Here is a 15,014-nt window from a genome sequence, read left to right as displayed (position 1 = left end):
CCGAGTCAGGAGGGAGGGGGGGGGGCGAGGAAGAAAGCTGAGCAACGATCATGTGAGAGGCAGACCAACCACGCGCATGCACACACACAGCACAGACCCACTGGTGTACATTTTCTCCACAGGCATTCTGCCTTCGTCCCGTGTGTGGACGTGTGCATGTGTGCTCCCTGTTTCCGTTGGTTGGCACCGGCTCTCTCTTGCTCTCTCTCGCGAGGCGGCACCGGTTCATTTCCCCTTTAACACCCCTCACTTTTGCTTTCCACCTTCTCTCGCAAGTTGCCATTACGCAGAGGGACAATAGCGAAGAGGAGGGGGAGGAAGGGGTGTGCCTGTGCGTGTGTGTGACACACACACACAGGCAGGGAAGACCTGCTGTGCTGCGTCGTCACGTTTTCCAGAGAGGACGGGTGCGAGGAGGAAATGGACACGATGCGGTCGGATCTCCATTTTCGTGTTCTTTTTTTTCGCGTCACAGCACAGGGGAGGGGTGGGTGGGGAACACGTGAGATCTGCGTAGGAGACACACAACGCCACGCTCGCAAACGAAACGTAAAGCAAAGAGAGAGAGAAAAGGAAAAAGGCAACGAGATGGGAAGGAGAGAGGTGCTGGAGAGCGGCGGCGTCGCCTTGTCCCCTTTCCCTCGCTCCCCCCACCAAATGCCGGCCTCGGCAACGCATCAACACACACACACACACACACACACACACACACACACGAGCATACGCGCACACACACGCATGATAGTTATAACATGCAGAGAAAGACGAGCAACCAGTACAAGGCCCCACACTCCACATCCGCTCACTGCACTTCTTTCCTCCCGTCTACTGCTTCTTCTCGGCTGCCGGCGCGAGAGCTGAGTCGGATGGCGACAGGGGGTGGGGGGAGGCGGTATTCGAAGAGTCACCGCTCGCAGGCGGAGCATCGCCAGCCAAGCGTCGCCCTTGGCCCTGGAAGGCACGATAACCCTCCACCCTTCTCTGCGTTCCTCCCTCGTCGTCTTCCTCGTTCTCATTGCCTGCTTCTCCGGACTGCCGCCGATGGCGATTCATGAGCTGCCGCAGCTGCGCACTCAGGAAGGCTTCTTGCTGCTCAGGTGTTAAGCCCTCCATTGCGACGCGCTTGCCGTCACTATCCTTTCCGACTTCGTCGTGACCATCCTCGGCGATGAATTCGGTGGAACCGCCGCCAAAGTAGCGGTTGGACTTCTTGCCCTGTGCCCGCTGCTCGGCGTCCGGCTGATGGCGAGACGAGGACGACGACCCGAGTCCCTGTTGCTCCTGCTCTTGCCGAAGGCGTTCCATGGCTGTCTGCCGCTCTGCCTCCTCGTTCGCTGCCAGCATTTCGGCCATCGAGTTGAATGTACGCCGCTGCTGCTGCGACTGACGTGTGTCGGGTGATGGGGAGGCTGCTGCTGTTGCTGCTCCTGGTGCCCCACCTTGGTTGCCACGAGCGCTGGCAAGCATTGCCATCAGAGAAGAGGCAGCGTTGACGAGCATCTGCCGTGTGTGCCCTGGCTGCGGCTGCGGCTGCGCCCTTCTGCTCGACGCATCGGGGGACGTAGGACCGTCGAGCGACACGACACGCAGGGCACTGGATCGACCGAGCTCCACCTCCTTCAGCGGCAACGGCTCATCCGTCTCAATGCTGTACCGCCTCGGTGGGTAGGCGCATACAAACACGAAGTTGTCGTAGCCTAGAGCGTCTGCCACGGCAGGGCGGACGTCGTCGCGGAGGGTGGCCACGGACGGGTCCAGCTGCGCCAGGTCCAGCGTCTTACCGTTGGGGAGTGAACAGCGGAGCCTCACAGAGGCGGTTGCGGTGGCCGCCGACGATGCTACTACCGAGGCTGGGGCGAGTGTCGATTCCCCTTTTGGCGCCGGTGCCGCGGTTGCGACCGCAGCGGCAGCAGGCGCCGGGGTGTCTTCAGGAACTCGCCAACGGCACACGTCTCCCTCGCACATGTATTGGCTAGGCCGCAGGGCGGATGTGGTCGCTGCCGCTGGTGCCGGTACAGCAGGCTGCGGCGGTGGCAGCGCAACGCCGTCGAAGTACACCTTCACCACTGTGTTGCGCGGGTAGTCCTGCAGACGCACCTTGGCAGCCTCCTCCCTCGTCGTTACCGTCACCGCGGCCGCCTCCGCTGACGTTGCTGAAGGCTCGATCGTAAAGGTGAGCTTTGCCCCGGGCTTTGGCGGTGTGGTCCCGTTCCACGTCGACGCCGCCTGCGCCTGTTGCACCTCCCGCTGCGCCCACTCCAGGTGCTTCTCCACCACCCGCCACACTGTCTGAAGCGTCATGCTTGAGGTGGTGAGAATCGTCTTGTGCGCTGCCTGTGCCGTCGCAGAGGTGGTAAAGGACATAGGAAGCCCTGCAACGCGAATCGAATGCGCTGCTTCTAGTGCGTCTGAGCTGCTTGTCCCCTTCGCCCGCTGCGCCGGCACCGCCACGATCGGTGCGGTCGTTGTGGGCTTTTCACCATCTGCCGCCATCCCCGTCGTGGCGGCGGGGTCGCTGTGGCGCTGCTGAAGCAGCGGGGCGGCGCTCAAGTCGGCGATGGGTGAAGCAGAATTCGCCCGCTGACGCGCGCGCGCGTACTCGCGGTTCATGGCAGACACGGTGGCCGAGAAGAAGGAGAGAAGCTCATCCGTGCCGCCTGAGGCCGTCGCTGGAGAGGTGTGCACTTTGGGCTTTAGCAGACTCATCTGCACGCAGTTGTACACGCTCTGCGGAGTCAGCAAGTTCCCACTCAGCACGACCGGTGTCATGCCTGCACTCGGCGGGAAGAAGATGTGCACACGCGGCAGTGAAATGCCAGGGGTGCCTGGTGCCGCCGGCACAGCAGTGGAGAAAGCTGCGTAGTCCGGGGTCTCTGCCTCGATAAGATGCAACAGCATGACGGAGCCGAGGCGGCTCTCAAGGAAGGTGACGAGCAGCGCCTCACGCTGTGCAGCTCCGCCCTGCACACTGCCTAACGGAAAGTCCGGCACAAGAGCGAGCTCTTCGCCATCTGCAAGTGCCTGCGCCATCAACGACGCGTTCGCCGCGGCGGCTGCCGTTAGGTTTGCTGGCCTCATAAGGTAGCCGAGGGAGGAGTTCGCCGCCGCCGCGGCGAGGTCGGGTGCCGTGTGCGACGCTTCGCACGAGTCGGAGCCATCGGCGAAGAAGCTGCTACTGGACTGAATCATGGCCATGCTGCGCGACGTAGGCAGAAAAGAGAACGTCAGCTCGGCAGCACTGCGCCCACCTGCCACACCACTGGCACCGCTGCCGCAAGTGGCCTCGTCTGCGTTATTCAGAAAGGTGGGCAGCTTGTCGTGCAGAGCGATGATGAGTGGGTACTCGAGGGATACGCACGCTGCCATGGCATCTTCGATTTTGTCGTACTTGTGCAACATTCTGAGACTTTCCGTCCCCTGAAACAAAGAAGTGGTGCTCGCGTGTTGCGCTGGGTGACCGCGGCGATTGAAGCGACAGCGCTGGTAGACTTTTATGCTCGCGCTCTGTGACAGGCAGACAGAGGGGGACTATGTGATTTCTGAAGGAGAAAGCGAAGGGAGGCGCACGCACTGAATAACGCGTTGTAGTGGTGGCGGTAGGCAAAGAGAAGGGGCGGTGGGGGAGGAATGGGGGATGGAGGGGGGGGCATAAGAGAAGGTACTCATGAGTGCGTGTGTGTGAGAGAGAGGGAGGCGGCGCGCGTGTGTGTGTGTGTGTGTTTCGAAGCGAATGAGGCGCAAATGCCGAAGAGTCGTGGAGAACATCAGAGAGGTGGAAGGAGGGCTTGGCAACGCGTCAGCAACAGCAACCATAAAGCCTCTACGAGGAGGCCTACCGACGACCTCTGCTGCGAAGTGACAAGGCAAGTGAAGCCCCTGCCCCGCCGATACAGAACCGTGCTTTTGTTTTTGAAAGACAGCAGCGGTCATTTTTTCTTCTCCGCCATTCGGCGAGCAAAAAAAGCCAAAGAAAGACTTGCGTGCACGTGTCCGTCCGCGTCTGTGCACCGTTCGCATAGCACTCCGCTCTCTCCCTCTCTCCGCTCATGCCGACATGACGATCAGGTCACGCGTGCTCCTAGTGGGTGCAACAGGCAAGCTACAGAGAGTAAGAGTGCGCTCGTGTGTCAGTGTGCATGCGTGTCTTCCGGTTCCTTTTCCTTCTTTTGGTGTAGACATGTACGAATCGCCGAACTCGCGCACCATCACAGCAGCAGCAGCAGAAACGAGGGAGGGACGATACTTTTGAGGCAGGAATGTCCTCCCCGACAGAGAAGCACGCTCATAGACACGCATACACACTCACACTGAAAAAAAAGCGGTTGCAGACGCATCTTTTCCACGATGCAGGCAGAACGACACCAGAGGGGCACCCGTGCTGCTCGCGCACGAATAGCTGCATGTTTTGCACGAGAGTGTGCGCGTACTTGCGGCCCTGATGACGAGAGAGTGCAGAGGAAGGGAGAGAGGGGACGATTTACGGCACCAAGCCTCTCTTGAACGCTTTTGGTCGTTTTTAGGGAAGAGGGCGGCTTCGGTAGCGGTCGTAGTCTGTCGCCGTGATCGAACTGCACGTTGAGCGCCGCCTCTCCGGCCTCCCGCCCCTTGTAGCTGTTGCTGTAGATACTGACACGTGAGCGCTGGAAAGCATGGCAGCGCTCACAGTGCATCCGTGCGATTGCGTGTTCTGTTTCGGACTTCGTTTTTGGCGTGCTCTTCTGTGGTAGATCTCGGCGGTGTGCCGCGCTTCGACCCCGCCTCCCTTTCTTTCTCCAGTCGCATTGCCTCCTGCTCCGGTCGTGCTCATGCGTTTCGTGGTCTCGCACATCGAAACTTTCCACCTGTTCCTCCAGCGCACGAGCACACACAAACACACACACACACACACACACACACACAAGCACGTGTATGTGTCGGCACTTGTTCACTCGGAAGGGGGGGGGGATGGAGGATAGGGAGGCTGCGGAAGCGGGCGTGGCGACGCGTGAGGTCAGAGCGAGAGGCAGAGCTGTGAAAATAGAGAGGGGTGGAGTGGGGCGTGGGAGCGGGGAGAGACGATCACCGGCCGATGCGCACCCACGAGCGCATGAACACCAAATTCCAAGCGGCACAGATACAAATGGGTGTATGGTGCACGCGACGGGTACGTGCGCGATGCGTCGCGTAGGGAGAGGGGGAGGGGGGGGGAACAAAAATCAATAGAAGCACACACAATGCTGAACGTTTTCTGTTTTGAAAGTCTTTTGATAGAGTCTCGAGGCCGCTCTCCTCTTTTCACTCGCACGAGTGTGTATGCGGCACCCACCCACACACACACGCACCGATGCACGACACGGAGGGGGGGGGCATGCGAATGCGAATGCGTATTACCTACGCTGTACTGAATAGGGAGCAGTAAAAAAAAAGCGAAAAGGAAACGATCAAATTTGTCTGCTCGCGGGTGCACGAAGAGAAAACAAAAACAAAATACGCTTGGATGGGTGCGCTGATGGATAGACACACGTGAATAGAATTGGTCAAAAGAATAGGCAGACAGCCCAGTGCCTTGTGGGCGTGACGCAGGCGGACAGAAGATGGCAGTCGCGCAGCACGTAGTAATACAGACACACATACACACACACGCGCGGACGCAGGGGGCTGACCAGCTACACAGACTCTGCGCCCTCTTCGTGTACAGGCGCATATGCCTCGCCCTGCTTGAGTATGTATCGATGCACGTCTCCATGTCACTATGCGTGTGCGTCCGTGTTTGCGCTTCCACAGGCCGAGGAGATGTACAAGAGTGTGTGGGTGGGGCGGACTTGGAGAGGAGAGCATCGAAGCATCGTTCCTTTGGATGCCAACTCACATCTTGGAGCCGCAGTCGACGATAAACTCGTTGACGATGGTCTCCGTAAAGCGGCTCTTGCCACGACGAATGATACAAGACGGGTACTTGGGGTAGTGGTTGGCACCGTCCGGGAAGTACTGCGGCTCGAGTCCCATACCAGTCCAACGCGCGTAGCGCTGGCCCGGGCCGCCGCTCGCCGGCAGCGGCTTGTTGTTCGCCGTGTACACCCACATGCACGGGAAGGTCGAGTACACCTTCATGCAGATGTTCGTGACCGGGCTCTTCGCCTCGGCGTGCAGCATCAGCTTGCCCTTCTCCCAGCCATCGATGGCGAGGGGGTGGTCGTAGCCGCACGGGTCGCGGTCGAGCAGCGCCACGTCGTCAATGCAGTCGCCAATCACGCGTCCCTGCCGAAAGTCGAGCCCGGTGCCCTCAACTGACAGGAACTCGCCAGTCGGAATGGCCATGCGGTCCGCCTCGGCCACCCGACTTGCCGGCACGCGGAGCCAGTGGTTGCGCACGCTCTCTGGCTGCACCCACACGGCGTTGCACTTGCCGTTGCGCTCTGGGATACCGTTGAGGTTCCAGTAGGCGTGGTTGAAGATGTTGACCGGGGTGGCATCTGCTGGGCTCGTCTCTGGGATGTAGGAGTCGTAGTGCGTCTTGAGCACGTTCGGCTTCGTCCGCTCAATTGAGTAGGTGACCTTGCTCACCAGCTCAGCAGGGAAGCCATTCTCCATGTGCGGGCTGGTGTAGTTGAAGGTGACGCCGATTTCTGTCGCCGTCTCCGAGACGGCGAAGCCCCAGTGCTTCTTGTTCAAGGCGTTGTGTCCGCCATGGCACGTGTGTCTGCCAGCCATGTTCTTATCGGTGTGATAAGTGACACCGTCAAGCTTGAAGGTGGCGTGGGCCACGCGACCGGCACAGCGTCCCGCCGTCACCCCCATGTAGTCGGTATCCGCCTCCGTCTCAACGGCGCTCTCCGGAAAGGCGCAGTTGACCTCGATCCACTTCTGCCGCTGGGGGTGGAGGACCTGCACTGAGCTGATGGTGGCACCGAAATTGGCGAGCCCGACACGCAGGCGGGCCGTCTTGAGCCAAATCATTTTGCCCGCACCGAACGGGCGCACCTCAACCTGAAAGGTCATGATTTTCGTTGTCTTTCTTGGGTGGGAGGTGGGAGGTGAGTGGAAGAGAGCGAGCACGGCAGCGATGTGCGATGGCCGTGGAGTCCGTTTTCGGAGAAGGAGGCAACGCAAAGGTTGCGAGGGGCGCAGAAGCGGAAGAGAGGGACTGGAGACCGAAGGGCGCCCGTGCACAGCCTAATCTAGAGACGAGAGTGGCAACGGCAAGCGACTTCGGTGCGACAGCATCGAAACGAGGAGGAGGATGGTCAAGAGAAGCGAAACAGAGAGAGGATGCAAGTGATGACGCCGGTGGGAGCGGGGTCAAAGCAGCTGTCAAGAGAGGTCATGAAGTCACGACGAGAAGCTTATCCACATCCTGAAGAGACCACATACTTTTTTTCTGCGTCTCAGCCCTCGCCGGTGAGAGCGGGGAGGGCGACGAAGGGGGACCACCACAAAGGAATGACGAGAATGAGAGTAAGTGGTCGAAAAGGCGGAGGCACGCGTGCGACGCCGGCTACTGCAGAGAGGAGCCGCGGAGTGAAAAGGAGCGCTGATCCCGCCACTCAGCAACGCACCGAAAGGACGCGCTTGACCGACTCTCTCTCACCCGAAGCGCGCTCGTCTCTCGGTTGGAATGAGTAGCATGTACGCTTCCTCTGACCCTCGCTGTTGTTCTCATTCATGGACCTTTGCTTCCTTAATACCTACAGGGCTGCTCGCGAGTCACCGTGCGAACGGCGTTGCCAGGACCCGCATCATTCCGTCTCCTTTCTTTTGTTTCTTTCCGGCGTGTCCTGACGCGTTTTCGATTTTGGCGTGTGCGTGCCTGTGAGCAGGCGTGCTTTCGTGTGATGAATTGAGGAGCACGACGCACGAGCACACGCACACATATCTATGTATATACATGCAGGTAGAGGCTGGAACACCTCCACAGCGATGCACAAGGAGAACGAACGCACACACAGACCAATGCATATGTATATACATCTCTCTCTCTCTATATATATACAGATGCACAACAACGCAGAAAAACAAAAAGATGAAGGCAGAGGGCTGCAGGCCACAAAAGTCAAGCGAAAAGAGAAAGGAGAAACGAAGAGGCCCACTTCCTTCAGCACGACCGCCAATAAGCCAAGAAGAGTGCGCAATAACACAGAAACATGCGCGTCGCAGAGAGGAGAGACAACCTCTTCCTCCCTCATCTCCGCTCCACGGCATCTCCGCAGAGAATCATTCGTTCATCTCGGCATTCATTTTTATGAGCGTGCTTTTTCATGCCTAGCCTGGGTGCACATGCACGCGCTCTTCGAGGATATATGCATGCACTTCCATCCCCCCCTCCTCCCCGCACACACACCTCTGCGAGTTTTTCACCGCTCTGAGAGGACTTTTTTTCAGGTCCCCTCGTTCCCTCAAGTACACTGCGGAGGCAGCAGGGTAGAAAACGCGCTTTGGTGTGGAGGGGAGGGAGGGCACTCACAGAGCACAGAAAATACACTTTCCGCGGCAACACATCCACTTGCGCACTTGTAAGGCAGAGACACCTGAGCTCGCCTCGCTCGTATATCCGCGCTCATCGCCTCTCGACAGAGAGAGAAGGGATACCGGGGCAGGAGGAGAAAGAGATGGTGACTTGGGGGCAAGCGCAGAGGTAGATGTGCCGCCACGGCGTAGAACAATAAGCGCCGATAGCTCCTCGCCGATTGCGTGCCGTTATTGCTGTAATCAAAATACTCATAGTCTGCGATAAAACATGAGTGCCACTCTACTCTGCTGCCCCCGACCCTACCACAGGGGCCCATTTCACCTGGTGCAAAGCAGCCGGAGACACGAGCCAGTGCAGCAGCGCGCCGACCCAGCCATCGAGGCACGGCCTCTGGCCCAAATGCTGCCCCCTCAGCGTGCCGCTCAGGGCTCCCCGCACCATCAGGCAGTGTGACGGCCGGGTGTGGGATACGCTCGAGTCACGCTCAAACTTCGCCTATCATGTGGATGGCACAGGCATGTTCGCTGTGGCAGGTCGCTCCGGTCCAACGCCATCCAGAACCTGACCAGCCGGCATCGGCAGCAGTGAATCGCGCTGGCCCCCCTCCCCCGCTCTTTGGGTCGTGGGTGCTTGACCCTGTCACCGCCAGAGGTGCTTCGGCATTGGCAGGGATAAGGGGGAGGGTGCGCTTGGCTTCCTCAGAAAGGGGCGAAAGGGTGGAGTGGTGAGTGGAGGGGCGGAACTGGTAGAAAGAACGCTTGCCGATGATATTTTTCGTTGCGTGCGGTGAGCTTGGGTGCGCATACCATTGCGTCGTTGAGTTGGATGAAGTAGCAGACTTCACGGAAGACACGCACACACACACACACAAAGAAAGAGAAGAAGGTAAAGAAGTACGCCTTCGTGCAGAAATATAAGTGTGCACCGAAGGGTGAGTTCGAACCCTCGTGAACATCGACATCACGGACTCGTCTGCTCTTTGCAGATGAGGAAGAACGTCGTGGGGAGGGGGGAGAGCAAGAGGTGTAGAAAACCGCGAAAGTAGGAGGAAGGGGGCGGGGGAGAAAGCTGAAAAGAATGGAAAATACGCACACACACACAGGCAAATATAATGAGTGAAACGGCGTTAGGGAGTGCACATGTATGTATGTGTGAGTGTGCGCGTGTGTGTTTGCATGCTGTGAGGGGGGAGGAGGACGGAAAGATACAGAAAGGGCGAACGCGAAGGAAAGAAATGCATGGGGCGGTACCATACGGTGTACGGGAGAAGCACACACACACACACACACACACAAATACACATAAAGGCTTTCCGCAAAAAACACCATGAATACGCACAACGAATAGACAAGTGCAATATAAACCAAAAAAGAAATGCAAACAAAAAAAGAGCTTCAGTAGATATGCAACAACGCGGGTGTCGCGTCGCTAGTGATGGCTGCATGTAGGGGAGGGAATGGTGTGCATGTGCGCGTGTGTGTTGGTGTGAGAAGAGAGACGTGGAGGGCCCCACGGAGACAGAAGGAGAGGCAGTGGAGAAGGAGCGAGAGCAAGAGCACTAAAAACAAAAGGCAAGGCAAAAAATTACGTGTGCGCTGGCTGACGCTGCTCACCGAGACAAACAGTTAACAGTTGTGTCTTGTAGTCGCATCGACGCCACATCTTCTCGTGAGCCCCTCTTTCCCTCCAACACTCTCATTGCCCTTTCACAGTGAGGAAGCATCGCCACCTCTTCCATCAAACCCCATCTGCACCCCTTCTCCTCCACCCAGCCTATGCATTTCTGTGTTCAACGTCGGTCCCTACTGCTCAATCGTGAACTCGTTGATCGTCGTCTCCGAGTACTGGCGCTCGCCGCGGCGCACAATGCAAGACGGGTACTTGGGGTAGTGGTTGGCAACGTCAGAGAAGTTCTGGGGGCCGACCAGCAAGCCAGTCCAACGCGCGTAGCGCTGGCCCGGGCCGCCGCTCGCCGGCAGCGGCTTGTTGTTCGCCGTGTACACCCACATGCACGGGAAGGTCGAGTACACCTTCATGCAGATGTTCGTGACCGGGCTCTTCGCCTCGGCGTGCAGCATCAGCTTGCCCTTCTCCCAGCCATCGATGGCGAGGGGGTGGTCGTAGCCGCACGGGTCGCGGTCGAGCAGCGCCACGTCGTCAATGCAGTCGCCAATCACGCGTCCCTGCCGAAAGTCGAGCCCGGTGCCCTCAACTGACAGGAACTCGCCAGTCGGAATGGCCATGCGGTCCGCCTCGGCCACCCGACTTGCCGGCACGCGGAGCCAGTGGTTGCGCACGCTCTCTGGCTGCACCCAGTTCTTCTCACCGTCCTGCTGGCCGGGAATGCCGTTCAGGTTGAAGGAGGTGTGACTGAAGACGTTGATGGGAGAAGCATCGCATGGGCTGTTGTCGGTGATGTAGGAGTCGTAGATGGTCTTGAGGGCGTTGGGCTTGCTGCGGTCGATCGTGAAGGTGCAGTAGTTCTTCACCTCTCCGGGAAAGCCGCTCTCCATGTGCGGGCTGGTGTAGTTGAAGCGGACGCCGATCACATTGGCCGTCTCGATTAGCTTCATGCCCCAGTGCTTCTTGTGGTACGCGTCGTCGCCGCAGTGGCACGTGTTCTCGCCGCGGTTCTTCTGCGTGTAGTACTTGACGCCGTCCAGCGTGAACACGCCTCCGGCGACGCGACCGGCGCAGCGGCCTACAGTGGCGCCCATGTAGTCCGGGTCGGCGTAAGCCTCCTCGGGGTTCTTCGGGTAGCCACAGTTGACCTCGATCCACTTGTTATCGGCGGGGTGGTACACCTGGATGGAGGCGACGGAGGCGGCGTAGTTGGTGAGGCCCACTTTTAGAGCGTCTGTCTCCAGCCACACGAGCTTGTCGTAGCCATAGGGCTCCACCTTGATGCCGAACTGCATGGTCAAGAGGAAGACGAGTGAAAAGGTGAGGGAGATAGGAAAGGTGGGAGGGAAAGAGAGGAGCACTTCGTGAGCGGACCCAACTCTAGTTTACATGGAGGCGGAAGACGAAAGGCAATGGACGCAACAAGGCGACCTAGAGCGAGAGAACAACAAAAAACGAGGAAAACGGCAACAGAAGAGTCCGACAGGGTAAACAATGCACGAGCGGGAAACAAGCGTCTTTGTTGTGTTAGTTTCGAAGAAGGTAGTGGGAGTGCGTACGACAGAGCAAACTAGGGGGCGTGCGACATACACATCCGGGCATAGATGGACAGAGGGAGAGAGAGAGAGAGAGACAGAGAGAGGGGCGGGCAATTCGCATTTGTGGAGATGGCGGTAAAGGAAAAGAGACGACGACGCCGCGACGGAAGAGGATGCGATACGTTTGCATAACGAGCGGATAAAGGGATCGGGGGGCGGAGGTGATGCCAAGGGAGAGCGCATGTGCCACGGGAGGATGGCTATGTCAAGCCAACGATGCATTCGTATCGCGTTTTTTTCGTTGTCTCCCTCCATTGACAGGATCACAGCGAAGTCGGCGTGCACCTATATATGCAAGTCGCACCCCCCCACACCCCGCCTTGTCTTCTGTTCTCTGAGATCATTGCTCTTCTTCCGTTTGTGTGCTTGTCACAACCAAACGTAGGACGACGTACGAGACACGCTGATGCGGGGCGCTTCCTCAGCTGAGAGCAGTGACGGCCGCTCAGCGGGCTGCCACTGCTGCCCTTGCTTTTCATTTTTAGTGCCATCTCATTGCGTGTGAAGGCGCGAGTGACGGAGAGGAGTGCGAGACAACAACATCCAAACGAAACAACGGTGACTCGGAAAACAGATAGATTCGAAAGTCGCTGACAACTGTGAAGTATGGAGAGGAGAGAGATGACCAACAACAGACATGACCACAGCCAGCACCAGCGCAACGCGAGCAGGAAGCGAGGCGTCCATAGGAGGAAAGCAGGAGGGAGGCATCTCAGACGCGCACACCAAGATTCCTTGATCTCAAGTCGATACGGAGCTGCGTCAGCATGGCGGTCGTTGTCAACCTCAAGCTCAAAGACATGAAATCGACGAGGGGTTGCAGAGGGGGGGGGTGAGGCGTGTTGCGGGGCGATAGAGAGAGAGGGGAGGGGGAGAGCAATTAGATGAGCGCTGCCTCTCAGTTAGCAAAGTCGCCGGCAACGCTCCCTCTGTGAGTGCCGCTGTCACAGGGTCGCTCGTTTTTATTGGTACGAGCGATAGACGCTGTTGCCTCCGCGTTCGTAGAACTCGTCGACGCCGCTGTGCACGTAGTTCGCCGCGACGTAGACGGCTGCCTGCTTCTCTGTCAGCTCGGGGTATGGCTGATAGTTGAGGCACAAGGCGTCCACCTCGACGGAAGTGAGCTGCACCGATGCTGTCGACGCCACATGGGACTCTGTTTTGTTCGGTTCGCTGCTTTTAGACGGTGTTTCTGGCCGGTGACCAGGCCACGTCCCTTTGTGCGCTGCAACGGCGCGGTGATCGTAGAAGCCCACCTTGTCCGCGTCACGACCTCCTTTTCGGCCGCGGCTGCCGTTGTCGATGGTGGCTGTGCCGACAATGCGCTGCACGTCAAAACCCCACCCTCGTGGAATGTACACGACGTCACCTGGAAGCGCGCGCACTTCGTAACTGAGGCGGGACAGAAGCAGTGGCATCGACGGAGATGCCGCGAGGGGCGTTGTAGCCACTTGCAGCGGCGCGTTTGTGCGATGCGCGCCCGTCTCGTTCGCGCTCATCGCATTCGCGTACTGCCCCTCTGCGCGGCGCGCAGATGTGAGCCGTGCCTGCTCCGTTGGCCACGCTGCGGACATCGCTGCACGACTTGCTCGACCTAGGCGCACCTGTCGGCGCAGTCGTTCCTGATTTTGCGCGGCGCACATGTCTTCTGTGTGGGTGGGCACGTGAAGCGTCAGTAGCAGCTCACGCTGGGGGAGCACGTACGTCTCTGCGTCCGTTCGACCAATAACGTACCGTCCTGCTTCTGCGCTGTCCGCGTTTGCTTTCACGTTGGAGGTGCCGTTCTCTGTTAGCGCCGTCAAGCGTCCGTTCGTGTGCGCGGAGGGCTTCGCGGTGTGGCGCTCCGCCACAGTGCGGGCGTGCAGAGGTGTCATGAGGTCCAGCCCAACACCGCCCAAGCGCCACGGCTCCGCGGAGGGAAGGGTGCTGTCGCGGAAGTGGGGCACCGCTTCCTTCACCGGATGCGTACCGGATGACACGTTTGCTGCGTTCACCGCTGGGGCCTTTGCCAACGGCGCCGATGTCACGCGCATGTTGAGTCGCGTCAGGCACGTCACGTGCGCGAAGGCACGATCCGACGGCGAGGTGGCAGCGCCGTCGGTCGTGACCGGCGTCAGTGGGCGACCCACAGCAAACGACACCACCGGCTCCAGGCCACCAGCAAGCCGACAAACCACACGCTCGCTCGCGTCATCGTGCACGCTGAGGTCACCTGCTGTTTCCCTGCCGTCGTGGACATAATCGCGCACCTGCGCTAACGGGAGTGTTACCGTCGCTGACGGGGGAAGCCGTGTCTGCACATACAAGCACGTACGCACGGCTGCAGGGGATTTTACCTCGCCGTCACCGCCACCGCCCACATGCATCGTCATTGCTGACACTCTCTCCTGTACGTGCGCCATCAGCTCTGTCCAGAAGCGCCGCTCTGAGCTGTCAGAGACGCCGCTGGAAGTGTGTCTGCTTTCCTCACAGATATCCGCAGCGTTTGACAGGGACGCAGAGGTTGGCATCCACAGGAGCCCAGCTGCGGGGGACACAAGCAGCTGCCGAACGCGCTCCGCCATCTCGTTCGTAGCCAAAAGGGCGGCGGAGGGCGGCCCACCTGTGACATCTTGGGTCGACGAGTTCCTCGTTGTCCTCAGTTCATTCCAGAAGTGCTCCAGAGCCCCTCGCAGCGGAGCCAAAGTCGTGTCCTCCACCACCCTCGCCGACCGCTCCGTGTCTTCTGGAGGCCGATGAGAGCTGCGGCGATGCTCGTGGCTGCGCGGTGTGCCGGCGGAAAAGTATGGCCGCCTCGCAGGGTCCACTCGCGCCCACGACGCCGGGGCGGGAACGTCCTCTGTGGGGACTGTCGTGCTGACGCTCATGACGGGCACCTTTGCTGCAGCAGGCGATGAGGATGCAGGGCCTGAGGAGCCGAGCTGTGAGGATGGGACGGCGAGAGGGCTTGGTCGGCGCGCCGCTGGGGCAACGACCGCGGTGGGCTGTTGCTGTTGCTGCTGCTCTGCATGGAGCGGCGTCCAGCTCGTCGCCTTCTTGACCCGCAGCAAGTGCGTCTCTGAGGCACGAACCGCACGTCCTCCGCGCACGACGACTGCTTGATAGGGAAGCCGAGCCCCTCCAGCGGGGTACAGAACATGGTGAAAGTACAGGCGAGACAGACGCTGTTCCCGCTGCACGTCCACGTAGCGCGGCACGGTAGTAAAGAAGGGTAACTCGGCGGATGCATGCAGGTCGGCGCCAGCAAGGTGGTCGATAAGCTTCGTGGGGGTGGGCACCCCCTCCAGGTACTTCACGACGTGACCCGTGCCGCGGCGGCGCAGCAGTGGCAGCGACGAGGCCAACAT

General features: G+C 59.4%; 4 protein-coding genes across 4 annotated transcripts; all 4 read right to left on the bottom strand.

Annotated features, from left to right (window-relative positions):
• Positions 1–825: 825 nt before the first annotated feature.
• Positions 826–3,399, bottom strand: LMJF_35_0990 (conserved hypothetical protein; the record flags this gene model as incomplete). The annotated part of the gene is made up of 1 exon (XM_003722446.1): positions 826–3,399. One exon carries the CDS (start codon positions 3,397–3,399, stop codon positions 826–828), a length of 2,574 nt encoding a protein of 857 aa, XP_003722494.1.
• A 2,445-nt stretch (positions 3,400–5,844) lies between these two features.
• LMJF_35_0980 (aldose 1-epimerase-like protein) lies at positions 5,845–6,978 on the bottom strand (the record flags this gene model as incomplete). The annotated part of the gene is made up of 1 exon (XM_003722445.1): positions 5,845–6,978. One exon carries the CDS (start codon positions 6,976–6,978, stop codon positions 5,845–5,847), a length of 1,134 nt encoding a protein of 377 aa, XP_003722493.1.
• A 3,270-nt stretch (positions 6,979–10,248) lies between these two features.
• Positions 10,249–11,364, bottom strand: LMJF_35_0970 (putative aldose 1-epimerase; the record flags this gene model as incomplete). The annotated part of the gene is made up of 1 exon (XM_003722444.1): positions 10,249–11,364. One exon carries the CDS (start codon positions 11,362–11,364, stop codon positions 10,249–10,251), a length of 1,116 nt encoding a protein of 371 aa, XP_003722492.1.
• Positions 11,365–12,629: 1,265 nt separating this feature from the next.
• Positions 12,630–15,014, bottom strand: LMJF_35_0960 (conserved hypothetical protein; the record flags this gene model as incomplete). Its single annotated transcript, XM_003722443.1, has 1 exon — positions 12,630–15,014. The coding sequence occupies one exon, from the start codon at positions 15,012–15,014 to the stop codon at positions 12,630–12,632; it is 2,385 nt and encodes a 794-aa protein (XP_003722491.1).

This window comes from Leishmania major, chromosome 35, assembly GCF_000002725.2.
Source record: "Leishmania major strain Friedlin complete genome, chromosome 35".
NCBI lineage: Eukaryota > Euglenozoa > Kinetoplastea > Trypanosomatida > Trypanosomatidae > Leishmania > Leishmania major.
This window is presented reverse-complemented; position numbering and strand designations above follow the sequence as displayed.